A 19,843-nucleotide genomic window follows, 5' to 3' on the forward strand; every position below is an offset into this window, starting at 1 on the left:
AATGTATATATAGGTGTGTAACTGATTTTTTTTTTAAACCAAAGCTATGTTTATGAAATTATAGGCAAGAAACTTTGAACTTCAACAGCAGTATTGTAGAATGCTTTTAAAGTCTTATTTAAATGGCTAGATACAAATGACTTTCACATATTTACTTTGTCTTAAACTTTCAAGTACAGCCAAGATGCAGAAATAGGAAGAGAAAAAAAATGAAATAGATGCAAATGAAATTTGTAAATAGACATAAATGAAATCAAGCTGAGAGGATTTTGATTTGTTGTTCATTCATAATTAAATATTATATTGTTGGAATTTAGTTTATTGATGCTTATCATAATAAAATTCACTCTTACTGAAAGTTTGGGGAAAATTTTTAAACTCATTATTTTGTGTGCAGTAACTAATATGAATTTATCCTCAAAATCAGTTTAAAGTAGGTATGAAATACATTCAGTGTATTCTGAGTTTTATTATTGAAATAGAACATTTTAAAATAGTAGAATTCATTTAATCATAAAAGATACATTTTAGAGTTATAATATGTATTAAGTTGTTTTTAAAATGGGAAAGACTTCTGTGTGATTCAATTACACATTCTTTTTCAGATTCTCTTCCCTTATAAGTTATTACAAGATATTGAGTATAGTTCCAGTGCTATTTATTAGGTTCTTGTTGGCTATCTATTTTACATATAATAGTGTGTTAATCCCAACCTGCTAATTTATCACCTCCCCATTTTCCCATTGGTAACTAACCATAAGTTTGTTTTCTATATCTGTGAATTAAGTTCTTGGAATTAAGTTCATTCGTTTTGTTTTGTTTGTAAGATTCTACATATAAGTGGTATCATATGATACTTGTCTTTGTCTGGCTTACTTCACTTAGTATTTTCTAGGTCTGTCTATGTTGCTGCAAATGGCATTATTTCATTCTTTTTTATGCCTGATGTTCCATATACACACACACACACCCCCCCCATCTTCTTTATCCTTTCACCCGCCCATGGACATTTAGGTTGCTTCTGTGTCTTGGTGATTGTAAATAGTACTGCAAAGAAGACTAGATATTTTTGAATTATCATTTTCTCCAGCTATATGCCAAAGTGGAATTATTGAATCATATGGACACTTGAATGTGTATTCTGTTTTGTTTTTTTTTTTTGAGTGTAATGTCCTGAAGGTATCATTTAAGTCGGACTATTCTGTTGTATCATTTAGCATTTCTGTTGCCTTATTGATTTTCTCTCTCAAAGATCTGTCCATTGATGTGCCTGGGGTGTTAAAGGCTTCTAATTATTGTATTCCTGTCAGTTTCTCCCTTCATGTTTGTTAGCATCTCTTTGCAGTGGTCCTTTTATCATTATACAGTATCCTCCTTTATCTTTCTGTATATCCTTTGTTTTAAAGTCTGTCTTCTCTCATATGAGTATTGTGACTCTAGTCATTTCTGTTTGCATGAAATATCTTTTTACATCCCCTCCCTTTTAATCTTTAAGTGTCCTTTGCCCTAAAGTGGGTCTTCTGAAGGCAGCATATTTTAGGCTTTTGTTTTTTTAATCCAGTCTGCCACTGTGTGTCTTTTGATTGGAGCATTTAGTCCACTAACATTTAAAGTAATTATTGATAGATATGTTAGTTATTGCCATTTTAAACCTTGTCTTCTTGTTGGTTTTATATTTCTTGTCTCTTTTTGTTTTTCCTTTTGTGGTTTGATGGTTTTCTTTTGTATTATACTTATGTTCTCTTCTTGGTTTTCATGATCTGTTGTGTTTTGATTTGCTATTGCTCTGTTTTCAAGTATGTTAACTTCTTTCTATATCTATTTGGTTTAGACTGGTAGTCATATAGGCTCACACACTTTCTAAAAAAAAAGTCTATATTTTCTTACTCTCCTCCCCCACATTTTATAATGTCCTTATTTACATTTTCATGTTCAGCCTGTTGCTGTCCATTGTGGTCATCATTGCTTTCACAGAATTTTTAAATTTTTTTTAATCTTTCTACTGGCTTATTTAAGAGATGTACTTTTCAATTGTGATATTTTTCTTCCCTATAGATTCCTCTTTTCTATTTAGAGATGACCTTTCAATATTTCCTTTAGGATAGGTTTAATGTTGCTGTATTTTTTTAGTTTTTGCTTATCTGAGAAATTATTTCTCTCTCCTTTTATTCTAAATTATAATCTTGCTGGGTAAAGTATCCTACATTACAGGATTTTGCCTTACAAGACTTTTAATATACCTTGCCACTCCCTTCTAACCTGCAGCATTTCTGTAGAGAAATTACCTGATAACCTTATAGGGGTTCCCTTGTCATTAATTCTCTGCTTTTCTGTTACAAGCCTTTAGAATCTTCTCTTTGACTTTTGCCATTTTAATTATGTCTTGAAACAGGTCTGTTTGGGTTCATCTTGTTTGGGACCCTGTGTACTTCCTGTACCTGAGATATCTCTGCTTCCTTCTTTAGGTTTGGGCAATTTTCAGCAATAATTTCTTCAAATACATTTTCAATCCCCTTTTCTGTCTCTGCTCCTTCTGGGATCCCTACTTGTGGATCAGCATGCTTTATCTTATCCTATAAGTCTGTTACATTGCTTTCATTTTTTTTTTTCATTTGGCTTTCTCTCCACTATTCTAATTGGGTGATTTCCATTATTCTATCTTCTAGATCACTTATTCTTTCTTCTGCATTATCCATTCTGCTCTTCATTGCAGCAGTTATGCAAATGAGTTTTCTAATTTTTCTTGGCTCCTCCTCATAGTTTCTAGTCGCTTTTTACAATAATTTGCATTTCTGTCCATAACCTCTCTTCATTCCTTCAGTATTTTCACTGTCTCCTTTTTAAACTCAGTTTCTGTTAGACTGAAGAGGGCTCTTTTATTGCTTGTTCTTTCAGGGGAATTCTTTTCATACTTTTAATTGGGAGTGGTTCCTCTGCTTCTTCATTTTGCATATTTCTCTTGCTGTCTAAGTTTAGGAGGAACAGTCATCCTCTATGGTCTTAGAGGTCTATTTTTCTGTAGGTGCATCCCTGTGTAGTCTGCGTGGGTTTAGTATTTTTTGGTGCAAGTGCTCTTTTTAGTATGGAGCCTGCCACCTCTTTGCTCAGTTATACTGGTCGTTATCCTTCTGATAGGAGGTGTGACTCGTGATGGCCAGAGCCTGCACTGGATATTGACCTGGGCCTCCTCCTGGCTCTGTAGTTGTCACTGCCCTATCAGGGGCAGGGTCTGCTCCCTAGTTGTTGGTGTAGAGGCGCCCAGATGCTTTTCTGAGCTGCATTTCAGAGCTACAGTGTGAGGCAGGTGGGATTGGAGCTCTCCCGCCGGGAGAGGAGCCACTGAGTTTTCCTTGCAGGAGCTGTTCACCAGTGAGTGTGCTCTGTCGTGTCACCTTTCACTTGTCAGGGCTCACAGAATGCGTTGTTGTTGGCACTGTCCTTGGCTCTGCCTCAGTAATGGGAATGCCAGCCATGGCCCTGGTGTCCCTGGGGTGTTGTCTTCACAAGGCCACCAGTGCAGGATCTGGGTCCAGTCAGGTCCCAGGACCGCAGTACTCACGCCTCTGAATCCAGGGGGAGCTGTGGAGACATCTCATACCCTGGCCTAGCCCAGCCCTCATGCGCGTGTACCCACAGAGCCCACAGCTGCTGAGGTCAGAGCCCTCCCAGCGGCAGAAGCACCTGTTGTCTATTTGTATGTCCCACAGGTGCTGAATTACAAAGCTGCCAGTGGAGGTGTTCCATGGCTCACACAGCCATGGGGAGAGAATTCAGTCCTGCTTCCTAAGTTGCTTGGCCCCTGGGGCTCAGCTGTGGTTTCAGCCCCGCTTCTGCATATGGGCAACCCACTGGCATCTGCTCCTGGGGCCTGCCGAGGTGGTGGTTGACACCAGAGTCTCCTGAAGCAGTGGCAGCTGGGGCACACTCTCCTGGAGGCGGAGGAGGCAAGGCATGGGCCTGCACATGGAGCAAGAGGCTGCTGTGGAGGCCCACCCTTCACACACCACTTAACAATGGCCCTTCATGTCTGTGGCAAGCCCACGCTTCTGCAGACGCCAACCGTTGCAGCCACACCACACTCCAGCTCTTCAGGCTGTCTCCATGCGTTCAGCACCAGTCTTTTCCCCAGGTCTGCCTTAGAGTAGTTTTGATTTGCATTTTTCTGGTAATTAGTGATGTTCAACATCTTCTCATATACATTTTGGCCCTCTGTATGTCCTCTTTGGAGAAACATCTATTAGAGCTTCTGCCATTTTTGACTGAGTTGTTTGTGGGATTTTTTTTAATTGTATTGGAATACAGTTGATTTCCCATGTTGTGTTAGTTTCAGGTATACAGCAAAATGAATCAGGTATACACTCTTCTAGAGCAGATTCTTTTCCCACATAGGTCAGATAGAGTGCTGAGTAGAGTTCCATGGTATAGTAGTTATTTGTTTTCTGTTTTATATAGAGTAGCATATATATGTCAGTCGCAGTCTTCCAGTTTATCCCTACACCCTGTTTACCCGCTGGTAACCACAAGTTTGTTTTCTACATCTGTAACTCTGTTTCCGTTTTATATATACGTTCATTATACATAATGAAGTTCTTTGACCTTTTCCTTCACTCAGTATCAATCCATCTTGTGTCCGTCCATGTTGCAGCAAATGGTGTTATTTCATTCTTTTATATGGCTGAGTAATGTTCCATTATAAATATGTACCACATCTTCTGTATCCATTCCTCTGTTGAACGTTTCGGTTGCTTCCATGTCCTGGCTATTGTAAATACTGCTGAATATTGGCGTGCATGTCTCTTTTCAAATTGTGGTTTTCTCTGGATGTATGCTCAGGAGTGGGATTGCTGGATCATATGGCAGCTCTGATTTTAGTTTTTAAGAAACCTTCGTGCTTCCTCCATAGTGGCTGTACCCAGTTCACATTTCCACCAAGTGTAGGGGAGCTCACTTTTCTCCATACTCTCTCCAGCACTTATTGTTTATAGATTTTTTTGATGATGGCCATTCTGACTGTTGTGAGGTGATACCTCATGGTAGTTTTGATTTGCATTTCTCTAATAATTAGTGATGTTGAACATCTTTTCATGTGTTTTTTAGCCAGCTGTATATCTTTTTTGGAGAAATGTCTGTTTAGATCTTCTGCCTGTGTTTTGATTGGGTTGCTTTTTGATACTGAGCTGCATGAGCTGTTTGTATATTTTGGAGATTAATCCCTCATCAGTTGCTTCATTTGCAAATATTTTCTCCAGTTCTGTAGGTTGTCTTTTCATTTTGTTTATGGTTTCCTTTGCTGTGCAACAGCTTTTAAGTTTAATTAGGTCATATTTGTTTATTTTTGTTTCTATTTTCATTACTATAGGAGGTGGATTGAAAAAGATCTTGCTGTGGTTTATGTCAAAGTGTTTTTGTGGTGTTTTCCTACAAGAACTTTATAGTGTCTGGTCTTACATTTAGGCCTTTAATCCATTTTGAGTTCATTTTTGTGTTCTAATTTCATCCTTTTACATGGAGCTGTCCAGATCTCCTAGCACCACTTACTGAAGAGGCTTTCTTCTCCCCATCATGAGTTCTTGCCTCCTCTGTCATAGGTTAGGTGACAGTGGGTGTGGGTTTGCCTCTGGGCTTTCTGTCTTGTCCCACGGATGCATACTTCTGTTTTTGTGCCACTGCCATTTTATTTTTGTGCCACTGCCATTTTATTTTTGTGCCAGTGTCATGCTGTTTTGATTATTGTATCTTTGTAGTATAGTCTGGAATCAGGGAGCCTGATTCCCCAGTTCCATTTTTCTTAAGATTACTGTGTCTGTTTGGGGTCTTTTGTGTTTCCATACAATTTTTCAGATTTTTTGTTGTTGTTGTTCTAGATCTGCAAAAAAAAAATGGCATTGGTAACTTGACAGGTATTGCATTGAATCTGTAGTTCATTTTGTGGTGTAGGCATTTTGACAATAGACTTTTCAAGGCCAGTAGTGAAACAATTATGCTATCATATGTTTTAATTAGGAAAACCTATAATACATTTATGGACTTTCTGAAAATACCTAACTTGAAATATTTTTCCTTCCAGCTGTTTATTTGCCAATATCACATATGGCTGGCAGCAGACACAAGGGGTATCTTGGTCCTCATACCTGGAAATCCTATGCTCAACATTATTGTCAGCACTTTCATATTTGTTTGTGTGGCACATGAAATTTCTCAGATCACTAATGATCTTGCACAGATTATTATTCCTAAAGATAACTCATCTCTGTTGAAAAGATTGGCATGTATAGCTGCATTTTTTTGTGGACTCCTCATCTTATCATCCATTCAAGATAAATCAAGACATTAGGATTCTAAAAACTTAAAACTCTTCAGGTTAACTTTGAACCTACCTAGAGGAGAACAGCATCTATCTGGAGATGTATTGTAAATGTATATGTAAATAAAAATGTGTGTGGCAAGAAGATAGCTCAGTGACATCTGTTGAACATGTGTGGTTGTATATTTTGGAAATGTACATATACAATGTGAAATACTGAAAAAAATTGAAGCAGAGTGCATCATATAGGATTGCATGTGAAAAGTCTTTTCTACTGGATCTACATTTCCATTTATAAGTGATTTTAAGTTAACATATGAAGGCAGGGAAATAATTACCTTTCCAGTAAAAAATACAGATAATTTAATTAGCTTAGTAACACCACTGAGTGTTTTGATATTTACTAAATTTATGGTAATAAAAATTGTATGCACCTGTATTCATCATGGAACTTCCTACTTCATCAAAAACTTTCTTACTCAAGAAAGATTGCAGTGTTGTTTCCTTATACGTGCAATGATGTGGAATGACAAACGGTATGTCTTTTATTGTTCATGTTCTGATATTATGTTCCCTGATATGATTTTTCTTCCTAACGGTGGTTTTCAGGTATATAAGCCTAAAATCTTTGTATACTTTGTCCCAGAGTTGTTCTATGCTCCATGACAGGGTTTTGTCATTGATGCTATTGTAGCTTTTTATAAAAAGGCCAAATTTTCTTTCCAGTCCAAACATTTACCTGTTTCCTTTCCTTGAGCTACACCAGTGTAATACCAGTTACCCTGTGGATTCATCACATACGCTTTCCCCAATCTAATTAGTTTTTGTATATTATTTCCAATGTTTGGAAGCTCTTTATAACCATTTTGGTATTTCCTATTACTCCCTCCTATTTTAAAAAAATATATATATTTATCAATCTAAATGTGTGCAGTGTAGTAAAGATTCAAGGTATATTTGAGATGTATAAGTAGAATTTTAAGTAAACTGGTCACCTTGGGCAGTGTTTGTTTTTGGTTCTGTTATAGGCTTAACTGGTAGAGGTATAAATTTATTTATCTGTTGTACAGATTTGATTACAGATTTTAATGTTTTAAAAATTGCACTTGTTTGCTGTTACTGTGTATGGGGTAAAATATTTTTTGTTCATGGTATATGAAAATATGGAATAATTTAAACAGTAAATAAACATTCTGTGGATGCTTATTTTTGTATTGTAAAGTATCAATTAAACTATGTGGTTTTTTTTAAAAGCTGGATCCATTAATGATTGGTTCAAATGTCTAATTCATTTCCTCAGTTTAAATTTACTTTTTTAACCTCAGCATATATGGGTAAGTCACAGTAATAGTTAAAGAATAATTTAGTTATCAGTGCTTTAGAGGATAATCTGTCCTTTCTGCTCATGAGTTAAAACATTGTTTTATTAGTAATGTTACTTGAAGATTTAAAAAATTGGAGTATTTCTTTAGCACTGGATTTGTGTGCTAGTGATATATTTCCATTAATTGAGGAGTGCCTTTCAAACAGATGTGTGCTCTTTTTCTCTCTTCTTCTGCCCTTACTTAGTCTTTTGACATTTCCCAGATAGACAATTGTAATGATTCATTGCTCTGCTTAGGCTTATAAGTAGAGAATAGTATAGTTATAAATCAAAAACTTCCAAGTACTCTGATCACATTATTCTTGCTAGTGTGGCTTGCCAATGAGTAGAGTGCATTTTAATTTAGCTTGTAAGTTTTATCACCTGAGAAAGATTCTTCCTGATGAAACAACTGAAAAAAAAAGATGACCAGTATTTGTTTTTTAGAAGCATTTATATCTTCTAATAGTGATACCCAAGTGAATATAAGTTTTCTTCCCTATTTGAACTCAAGCCTAAAACTTAACTGGTGAGCCGTATTTCTTCTTCACAAGTTTTCATTTAATGTAGATATAAAATAACACAGTGACAGATAAAAATTAAAATAATATTACATTTGTAATTAAAATATTCTATTTGTATTTGATTTTTTTAATGAGTCTTTACAGATAAGAGGTTGTTGTGCTCTAAGTTGCCACAATGTTAGCATCTATGTATGGTATGTTTTAATATTTTTTTCTGCATTGACTCACATAATGATTATCTGCATTACTCAGTCATACCATTCTTCAGAGAAAGATGTTTAACAGAATATTTAGATATGCTAAAATTTAAAGAAAATCACAGGTTCTCTGAAACTCAGAGTTTCTATAAATTACATCACATTGAAAAATCTGTCCTCTGGCCTCAGAAGGCACTTGTCTTACTCAGTCTACCCAAGTCTTCCCCTGTTGCCTTTGTCAAACCTTCCCATTTGTAAATTCAGAGCCTTGTGATACACCATATTAACAAATTGAAAGATAAAAACCATGTGATAATCTCAATATATGCAGAAAAAGCCTTTGACAAAATTCAGCACCCATTTATGATTAAAGCTCTTCAAAACATGGGCATAGAAGGACCCTACCTCAACATAGTAAAGACCATATGTGATAAGCCTACAGCAAACATTATTCTCAATGGTGAAAAACTGAAAGTATTTTCCCTAAGATCAGGGACAAGACAAGGGTGTCCACCTTCCCCACTATTATTCAACATCGTTCTGAAAGTCCTAGTTAAAGCAGTCAGGGAAGAAAAAAGGAATCCAGATTGGAAAAGAAGTACAGCTCTCACTGTTTACAGATGACATGATTCTGTACATAGAAAGCCTGAAAGACAGTATCAGAAAATTACTAGAGCTAATCAGTGAATTTAGAAAAGTTTCAGGATACAAAATCAATACACAGAAATCACTTGCATTTCTATATACTAACAATGAAAAATCAGAGAAATTAATGAATCAATCCCATTCACCATTGCAACAAAAAGAAATATCTAGGGATAAACTTACCTAAGGAGAAAAAACTGTACACAGAAAATTATAAGACATGAATGAAAGAAATCAAAGACAACATAAACAGATGGAGAGATAACCCATGTTCCTGGGTAGTAAGAATCAATATTGTGAAAATGATTATACTACCAAATGCAATCTGCAGATTCAATGTGATGCCTATCAGACTACCAATGACATTTTTCACAGAACTAGAACAAAAAATTTAACAATTCATACGGGAACACAAAAGACCTCGAATAGCCAAAGCAGTCTTCAGAAAGAAGAATGGAACTGGAGGAATCAAGCTTCCTGACTTTAGATCACACTACAAAGCTACAGTCATGAAGACAGTATGGTACTGGCACAGAAACAGAAACATAGAACAATCGAACAAGATAGAAAGCCAAGAAATAAACTCATGCACCTATGGGCACCTTATTTCTTACAAAGGAGGCAAGAATATACAATGGGGCAGAGAAAGCCTCTTCAATAAATGGTGCTGGAAAACTGGACAGCTACATGTAAAAAAAATTTGAACACTTCCTAACACCAAACACAAAGATAAACTCAAAATGGATTAAAGACCTAAATGTAAGACCAGAAACTGTAAAATTCTTAGAGGAAAACATAGGCAGAACACTCAACATAAAGCATGATCCTCTATGACCCATCTCCTAGAGTAAAAGAAATAGAAACAAAAGTAAACAAGTGGGACCTGGTTAAACTTAAAAGCTTTTGCACAGAAAAGGAAGCTATAAGTGAGGTGAAAAGACAACCCTCAGAATGGGAGAAAATGATACCAAATGAAACAACTGACACAGGATTAATTTCCAAAATATACAAGCAGCTCATAGAACTCTATCAGAAAAACAAACACATTTCTCCAAAGAAGACATACAGGTGGTTAACAAACACATGAAAAGACACTCAACATCACTCATTAGAGAAATGCAAATCAAAACTACAATGAGATATCACCTCACACCAGTTAGAATGGCCATCATCAAAAAGTCAACAAGCAATAAATGCTGGAGAGGGTGTGGGGAAAAGGGACTGCTCTTGCACTGTTGGTGGGAATATAAATTGATATAGCCACTATTGAAGATGGTATGGAGATTCCTTTAAAAGCTAGGAATAAAACCACCATATGACCCATCCCACTCTTAGGCATATACCCTGAAGAAACCAAAAATTTAAAAGACTCATGTATCCCATTGTTCACTGCAGCACTATTGACAATAGAACATGGAAGCAACGTAGATGTCCATCAACAGTTGAATGGATAAAGAAGTCCTGGTACATATACACAATGGAGTATTAGCCATAAAAAGGAACGCATTTGAGTCAGTTCTTATGAGGTGGATGAACCTAGAACCTATTATACAGAGTGAAGTAAGCCAGAAAGAGAAATATCGTATTCTAATGCATATATACGGAATCTAGAAAAATGGTACTGAAGAATTTATTTACAGAACAGCAATGGAGAAACAGAGAATAGACTTATGGACGTGGGGAGAGGGGAGGAGAGGGTGAGATGTATGGAAAGAGTAACATGGAAACTTACATTATCATATGTAAAATAGATAGCCAATGGAAATTTGCTGTGTGGCTCAGGAAACTCAAACAGGAGCTCTGTGTCAACCTAGAGGGGTGGGATGGGAGGAAGATTCAAAAGGAGGGGATATATGTATACCTGTGGCTGATTCATGTTAAGGTTTGACAGAAAACAAAATTCGGTAAAGCAATTATCATTCAATAAAAAAACAAATTATTAAAAAAATTCAGAGCCTTCACATAAAACCATTCACTGTACCTATGAAATGAATCCTATTACTCTAGGTGCTGGTATAAAACAACATTTCTATCCTACCATTCCCTTGTAAGACAAGTTGCCAGTTAAAATTTTTTAAATGGGTGAATATTATTTCAAATGTTAGAAGGCTTTTAAGCATTGTAAAATTAACTTTAACAATAAGCATATATATGCTTGATTATTATATTTTTTAACTAGATTGTAAAAAATATTCAATACATGTGTAAACTATTAAGCCTATGAAATAGACCATAGGACCTAGGGTAGAACCTTCATAAAACAGACTTAATAAAAGACAGTTTGTCAAGGAACATAGAACTTCTAGGAGAATGCCTCTTCTGCTTCAGATGGATAAAAATGGGAAGGACAATCTAGTAAGCCTGAGAGCCAAATTGGAATTTTTTTTGTTGAGCAGTATTAAATCATTAATACACTGTCATTTTGACCTACAAAACGGGACTCAACAGCTTCTCTTGATTAAAACAACTTGGATAGTTACCTCCAGAATTGATTTTGACACCAAAAATTCTAAATACTCATGCTTGAAAAGCATCTTTAAATCCATTCTGATATTTTAGTGAAGTCACTTCTAGTGTCTTATATGCTACACATTAGAATGATAAAACTTGCTTAAAAGTTAGATTGATAAGGTAGTATAAGAGACTATTTTCTAAGAGTAGAGTTGAATATATTATGAGGTATAAATTATCTAATAGATTAAGAAATAAGATTTAAATTTCTGTGATTAAAAATACTTCCAAACAAAAGTCCAGGACCAGATGGCTTCACAGGTGAATTGTATGAAACATTTAGAAAAGCATTAACACCCTGATACCAAAACTTAACAAAGATACCACCAAAGAAAGAAAATTACAGGCCAGTATCACTGATCAACATATAGACAAAAATCCTCAACGAAATCCTAGCAAGCCAAATCCACCAACACATTAAAAGGAACATACACCATGATCAAGTAGGATTTACCCCAGGAATGCAAGGATTCTTCAATATCTGCAAATCAATCAGTGTGATACACCATATTAACAAGTTGAAGAATAAAAACCATATGATCATCTCAATAGATGCAGAAAAAACTTTGACAAAACTCAATACTCATGATAAAAACTCTCCAGAAAGTGGGCATAAAGGGAACTTAATATAATAAAGACCATATACAACAAACCCAAAGCTAGCATCATTCTCAGTGGTGAAAAGCTGAAAGCATTCCCTCTAAGACCAGGAACAAGACAAGGATGTCCATTCCCTGCCACTTTTTTTCAACATATTTTAGAAGTTTTAGCAACAGCCATTCAAGAAGAAAGACAAAATGGATCCAAATTTTAAAACTCTCACTTTTTATACAAAATATATATTTTTATACAAAATTTTATACAAAATTATTTGTGAAACACTTTAAAATACCATTCTAAAGTATAAAAATGAAGTAGATCAACATTTTAAAAGGAAATGCTTGCCTGGAAGTGGTTGTCATGTGCAGGCAAAATCTTCATCCTTAAAAGTAATCATATTTTAAAATTCAGCTGATTGTATTATCATTTACTTCACTGATACCTGGGCTTCCCAGGTGACACTAGTGGTGAAGTATCCACTGACCAATGCAGGGGGTCCAGGTTCGATCCCTGGAGGTGCAGGGAGACCCCTGGAGGAGGGTATGGCAACCCATTCTTGCTTGGAGAATCCCATGGACAGAGGCTCCTGGTGGGCTGCAGTCCATAGGGTCACAAAGAGTTGGACAAGACTGAAGTGACTTAGCATGCACGCCCTAATACCTAGTGGTCCTATTCCATAGAAGATATTTGAGAGAACTGTTTTTTAATTTTCTTTCTTTTTGGCTATGCTGGGTCTTCAGTGCTTCACTGGGGCTTTTCTCTAGCTGTGGTGAGTGGGGACTACTCTCCCTGCAGTGTGTGGACTTCTCATTATGGTTGGCTTCTCTTACTGTGCCTCCCAGACTCAGTAGTTGGGGCACACAGGCTTAGTTGCTCCACGGCATGCAAAATCTTCCCAGACCAGGTGTTGAACCCAAGTCCCTTGAATTGGCTCACGGATTCCTAAGCACTGGACCACCAAGGAAGTCCCTTGAGAGAATTTTTTAATAATGAAAATTGCTTAAAAGGATCATAAAAGTATTAAGAATTTTTTCTTAATTCTGAAGCTACCTCAGATGGATTATTTAATTTTTTTAATCTCCACTGCCAAAATAATAAACCAGAACTTAGCTGATGGTGAAAGTTCTCCATGTTTATCTCTTAATATGAGTTCCAGCCAGACCAGTCTTCAGATCAGATCAGATCAGATCAGTCGCTCAGTCGTGTCCGACTCTTTGCGACCCCATGAATCGCAGCACGCCAGGTCTCCCTGTCCATCACCAATTCCAAGAGTTCACGGAGACTCACGTCCATCGAGTCAGTGATGCCATCCAGCCATCTCATCCTCTGTCATCCCCTTCTCCACTTGCCCCCAATCCCTCCCGGCATCAGAGTCTTTTCCAATGAGTCAACTCTTTGCATGAGGTGGCCAGAGTACTGGAGTTTCAGCTTTAGCATCATTCCTTCCAAAGAAATCCCAGGGCTGAGCTCCTTCAGAATGGACTGGTTGGATCTCCTTGCAGTCCAAGGGACTTTGAAGAGTCTTCTCCAACACCACAGTTCAAAAGCATCAATTCTTCGGCGCTCAGCCTTCTTCACAGTCCAACTCTCACATCCATACATGACCACAGGAAAAACCATAGCCTTGACTAGACGAACCTTTGTTGCCAAAGTAATGTCTCTGCTTTTGAATATGCTATCTAGGTTGGTCATAACTTTCCTTCCAAGGAGTAAGTGTCTTTTAATTTCATGGCTGCAGTCACCATCTGTAGTGATTTTGGAGCCCAGAAAAATAAAGTCTGACACTGTTTCCACTGTTTCCCCATCTATTTCCCATGAGGTGATGGGACCAGATGCCATGATCTTCGTTTTCTGAATGTTGAGCTTTAAGCCAACTTTTTCACTCTCCACTTTCACTTTCATCAAGAGGCTTTTTAGTTCCTCTTCACTTTCTGCCATAAGGGTGGTGTCATCTGCATATCTGAGGTTATTGATATTTCTCCCGGCAATCTTGATTCCAGCTTGTGTTTCTTCCAGTCCAGCGTTTCTCATGATGTACTCTGCATATAAGTTAAATAAACAGGGTGACAATATACAGCCTTGACGAACTCCTCCTATTTGGAACCAGTCTGTTGTTCCATGTCCAGTTCTAACTGTTGCTTCCTGACCTGCATACAAATTTCTCGAGAGGCAGATCAGGTGGTCTGGTATTCCCATCTCTTTCAGAATTTTCCACAGTTTATTGTGATCCACACAGTCAAAGGCTTTGGCATAGTCAATAAAGCAGAAATAGATGTTTTTCTGGAACTCTCTTGCTTTTTCCATGATCCAGCAGATGTTGGCAATTTGATCTCTGGTTCCTCTGCCTTTTCTAAAACCCCGCCATTCCCGAGGAAGTAGACTCCTTAAGATGACAGTGCAGAATGTTTGCCAAGGGGTGACCACCCCATGTCCAAGGAGCCGTGGCTGCGCGGGCACAGGAGGGCCTAGAGGAGCTATCCCATGTTGAAGGTCAGAAAGGGCGGAGGTGAGGAGATACCCCTCGTCCAAGATAAGGAGCAATGGCTGTGCTTTGCTGGAGCAGCCGTGAAGAGATACTCCATGCCCAAGGTAAGAGAAACCCAAGTAAGATGGTAGGTATTGCAAGAGGGCATCAGAGGGCAAACACACTGAAACCATACTCACAGAAAACTACTCAATCTGATCACACTAGGACCACAGCCTTGTCTAACTCAGTGAAACCAAGCCATGCCCGTGGGGCAACCCAAGATGGGCGGGTCATGGTGGAGAGATCTGACAGAATGTGGTCCACTGGAGAAGGGAATGGCAAACCACTTCAATATTCTTGCCTTGAGAACACCATGAACAGTATGAAAAGGCAAAATGATAGGATACTGAAAGAGAAACTCCCCAGGTCAGTAGGTGCCCAATATGCTACTGGAGATCAGTGGAAAAATAACTCCAGAAAGAATGAAGGGATGGAGCCAAAGCAAAAAGAATACCCAGCTGTGGATGTGACTGGTGATAGAAGCAAGGTTCGATGCTGTAAAGAGCAATATTGTGTAGGAACCTGGAATGTCAGGTCCATGAATCAAGGCAAATTGGAAGTGGTCAAACAAGAGATGGCAAGAGTGAATGTTGACGTTCTAGGAATCAGCGAACTGAAATGGACTGGAATGGGTGAATTTAACTCAGATGACCATTATATCTACTACTGCGGGCAGGAATCCCTCAGAAGAAATGGAGTGGCCATCATGGTCAACAAAAGAGTCTGAAATGCAGTACTTGGATGTAACCTCAAAAACGACAGAATGATCTCTGTTCATTTCCAAGGCAAACCATTCAATATCACAGTAATCCAAGTCTATGCCCCAACCAGTAACGCTGAAGAATCTGAAGTTGAACGGTTCTATTAAGACCTACAAGACCTTTTAGAACTAACACCCAAAAAAGATGTCCTTTTCATTATAGGGGACTGGAATGCAAAAGTAGGAAGTCAAGAAACACCTGGAGTAACAGGCAAATTTGGTCTTGGAATATGGAATGAAGCAGGGCAAAGACTAACAGAGACCAGTCTTACTGTTCCCCAAATGTACTATTCTTTAGTTCCCACTCTTTCATACAGCTAAATCCAACTTTTTTAACATAGAATTTAAACTCCACATCCTCTGTGAAACTAACAGTTTATATTCTTTTCAACTGTTCTAGCATTAATTACCTGGTTCCATTATATTGTCCTTTTTTTCCACTCCTTCAGTAAGGTTGCAACTCCGGTGTCAAGATGGATATAGTCATGTGCTATACACAAAGTAGGTCTAGAAATGCTTGGCCATCAGTTAAGGAGTTCTGGTTTTACTTCTGCTCTCTTAAAAACAAAATTCCTCTATCTCTAGCATTCCCAAAGCTACTGCTTCATTTATCTTCTCCTACAGACCTGAATTGCCTCTTGTCAAGATCAACAAGTGCCTCCATATTGCTTAATCTATTGATCAACTCTCTTAGTTTCCACCCTACTTAACCTATGTTCGACACAGTCGATTCACTGCCATCTCTTCCACTGTGATTTCAGGACGTCACCACTTCCTGCTTTCTCACCGCCTCAGCAGCCATTCCGTCACAGTCCTAGAAACTAGACCCTCCTCATTCTATCAGTCTCTGAACTCAGTCCTCAGAACTTCAGGCGATATTACTTAAGGAGTGAGTACAAATAGTCAAATGGCTTTAAACATTATATTTGGATGTATTTTGATGTCTACCAGCCAAATTTATGTCTTTAGTCTGAACTTCTTCCCTGAAATTCAAATCTAGATACCTGAATATCTCTATTTGAATATTCAAAAGACATCTCAAACTTAACAGGTCTAAAACTAGGCTTCTCCACTACTGGCCACAAACAAAAACACCTATAGTCTTTTTTATTTTTTTAAGAGGCCTAGCTTTTTTTCCTTTTCTGCTGTGCTGGGTCTTCATGGCTGCATGTGGGCTTCCTCTAGTTGCAGTGCCTGGGCTTCTCACTGTAGTGGCTTCTCTTATTGCAGAGCATAGTCTCTAGTTGTACGGGCTTCAATAGTTGCGGCAAGCACAAAAACACCCACTGTCTTTTTCTCAGTAAATGGCAACTACATTGTTCAGTTGTTCAAAAAACTTTGACTCTTATACTTTTTGTTTTATACTTTAGTAAATCTTGTCATTTTCATCTTCAAAATAGATCCATAATTCAGTAACTCAACCACTTTTCAGCATCTCCAATGTGATCACTCTGTTCCAGAAGTCCGCTGGCTCTTTCTTGAATTATGGTACTAGTCAGCTTTTTTCTTTGTAGGTCTGCCATACTTACTCTTTTTACACACCTATGCTTTTCAGCTTCCATCTCGCCCCTCCTTAGAACATACTCTTTCGAGGACAAGTTTTTTATTTTACTCCCTATGGTATCCGCAGCTCCTAGAATAATACCTCATAATTATTTGCCAAATGAACTAATTAATAAAAGCTACAGAAATAGTATCAAGTACTAATCCCATACAGGGCAGGTGGGCAGCCCTGCAAAATGATGAAAAGGAAAATTATTTTCCCAGCTGCCGCCTTAGTGATTTGGACAAGAGGCTAAAAATATGCTTTATTTGAGTTTTAGAATATTGATTTGAATACTGTTATAAAAAAATTAACCCACTTACGTGGTCAGATAAAGAATGAGTGCAAATAGTCACATGGCACCTAACCTGTGACTCTGCAGCAAAGAAGGGTTTTTGTGTGGCTTCCCAGGTGGCACTAGAGGTGAAGAATCTGCCTGCCAAAGCAGGAGATCCAAGAAACCTAGGTTCGATCCCTGGGTCAGGAAGATCGCCTGGAGTAGGAGACGGCAACCCACTCCAGTATCCTTGCCTGGAGAATCCCATGTGCAGGGAAGTCTGGGGGGCTACTGTCCATGGGGCTGCAAAGAGTCTGACAGGACTGAACAAGTGAGCCTAAGGGTTTTTACAGCCTTGATGGAAGCCACTTGCATGCCTGAGTGCTAGCCATGCTAGGCAGAACAGGCTCTTACTTGCTGTGCATTCTACTATTTTTCATCTTCTTGCTTTACGCTGGGAAAAATGTCAATTGCAATTTGTCATTGTACTTATGCTATTATATTTGTTGTAGTAGCAGGAATTATTTGGAATCCTATCTCCACCAAAAGTGGAAAATGAACAGATAAACTAGGAAGGCTATATATTTTAAAAAGAGATTGTGCTTTTTGTGGAAGTAAAAAATATTCTTCTGTGTTCAGACAAAATGTGACTGTGTCATAAAACTACTTAAAAATACTACTTCAAAAACCATTATGAAATCAACTCTACGAAAAACTATTGCCAGTACATAAAAATGTATATGTGGGTGCCAGTATAAGTAAAACTCAGATTAATGAATTAAATGAAAGCCTGAAATTTTAACAGGACTTTAATGAAAACTTATTAAATAATAAATGCTGTGAAATTCAGGTATATATTAACTGAAAAAATTACATCAGAATATGTAACAGATGGTAAGTTTTTAAATCATATCTATTGAATGTAGCAGAAATTGCATGCCAAAAAAATAAGCTTTGAAAATAGAAGGCTAATGAGGAAAACTTATCTCCCTCAGTATATCAAGATATGGCCACCTAATTATATTTGTGCTTACGTTGAGAATTCTAATGTAACCAACTCAGAAATATACCAATGTCCTATTCATTATAAGAAAATGATATACTGATTGATTGAGGAGATCCTAAAGTTTGATATAGGATGAATACAGTCATTGATACCACAAACTGGGAATGTTTGGTGGCTTATTTTATGGACAAGTCAGTATTTTCTTTGATAAATTGGATTGTACCATATGGGAGCCTGCTATATAAAAAGAGGTAACATGGCATTGTACTTAGAGTTCTTTAAAACTTTTGAAAGAGATTAAAATTTTTTCATAAGTCAAGAGAAAATGACCGTTAGCCTGGTTTCAAAGACTGAAATAAAGATGGCCTGTTTTGATTGGCTCTTCAACTCATCTTACCAGTTTGAATATTTCTCTGCAAAGACATTCAAAACTGATTGAATATATGACTCGATTTGTTCATTCTCAGGATAGCTGAGATTCAGAGAAATGTATTTGGTAACATTTATTCTGGTTCATTTTCTTACACTAAAAATGGTTTCTACAGAAGGAACAGTTGGCACCTACGTTTCCAAAATTATAGGGTGGAAGACTAAATTCTAGAAAACTTTTTCTTGTTTCAAATTTTATAAAATGTAAAAGCACTATTTGTTTTCCTTTTTATATTAATAGTGACAGTACAAGTGAACTATGAGGGGAAAGTGCAAGTTATATGGCTGCCATTCAATATGGTCCCCAAACCTAAATTTGACAAAATTGCAAGACCTGAGTCCTAGGTAACACCAGGAATAGTTGTTTTAAAATATAAACATTATACAGGTATCTTATCCATTATGAAGAATTTGGGGAACTATGAAACAGGACAAAATGAAATGCTTTGTCTTTAAAGGATTCAAAGATAAAATTTTACTAAACATCATAATGGAAAAAATCTGACATTTTTACATCTTAAGAAAAAATGGTACCAAGATTCTTTTTCCAAATTCAAGGTAAACCAACAAAGAAAACTTTTGCATTTTTTATTTTCAAATTTAAAATATCTCCAATATTATAAACATGTTATATTAAATGCTTACAGCATCTTACATTAAAAATAAAAAGGTTTTCTGGTAGTTGTGGGTCTTTTTTTCTTTAATTCTTAGCTTTCTTGACTCTCTAATCAAAGTACTTGATTTTTGACCATAGTTTTTTCATAACTAGGTCAGTATGTTTTGTTTTGTCTCATAAATCATAGGATCAGTGTGAGTCGCTCAGTCATGTCTGACACTCTGACCCCATGAACTGTGGCCCGCCAGGCTCCTCTGTCCATGGGATTCTCCAGACAAGGTAAATAAAACTGAGAGCATCTTCTATGTTCTCCTCACCTCCCCTCAGAAAACAGCAGCCAACACTTTCTCCTGTGTTTCCTCCTTCAGTGGAAGGTAGCACCATCCTTCTTTCTCCCCAGTGGAAAATCTAGGAATCATTCTCAACTCTTGTACCTTTCTCATACATTCCATGCAATCCATTTCTTAAATCCTTTTCAGTCTTCACATTTCTCTTCTCTCGTTGCCACCGCCTCTGTTCAGGCTCTTATTATTTCTCCTCT

General features: G+C 37.3%; 1 protein-coding gene across 5 annotated transcripts in view; it reads left to right on the top strand.

Annotated features, from left to right (window-relative positions):
* The window catches only part of CASD1 (CAS1 domain containing 1), a 54,503-nt gene extending 46,993 nt beyond the window's left edge, over positions 1–7,510 (top strand). For all 5 annotated transcript variants that reach the window (XM_061413488.1, XM_061413485.1, XM_061413490.1 and 2 more), the window contains one exon: positions 6,068–7,510. In XM_061413488.1, coding sequence (XP_061269472.1) covers positions 6,068–6,334 — 267 coding nt within the window. In that variant the 3' untranslated portion in view covers positions 6,335–7,510. The remainder of the gene's footprint in view (positions 1–6,067) is intronic.
* The last annotated feature ends 12,333 nt before the right edge of the window (positions 7,511–19,843 follow it).

This window comes from Bos javanicus, chromosome 4 (assembly GCF_032452875.1).
Source record: "Bos javanicus breed banteng chromosome 4, ARS-OSU_banteng_1.0, whole genome shotgun sequence".
NCBI classification, from domain to species: Eukaryota; Metazoa; Chordata; class Mammalia; order Artiodactyla; family Bovidae; genus Bos; species Bos javanicus.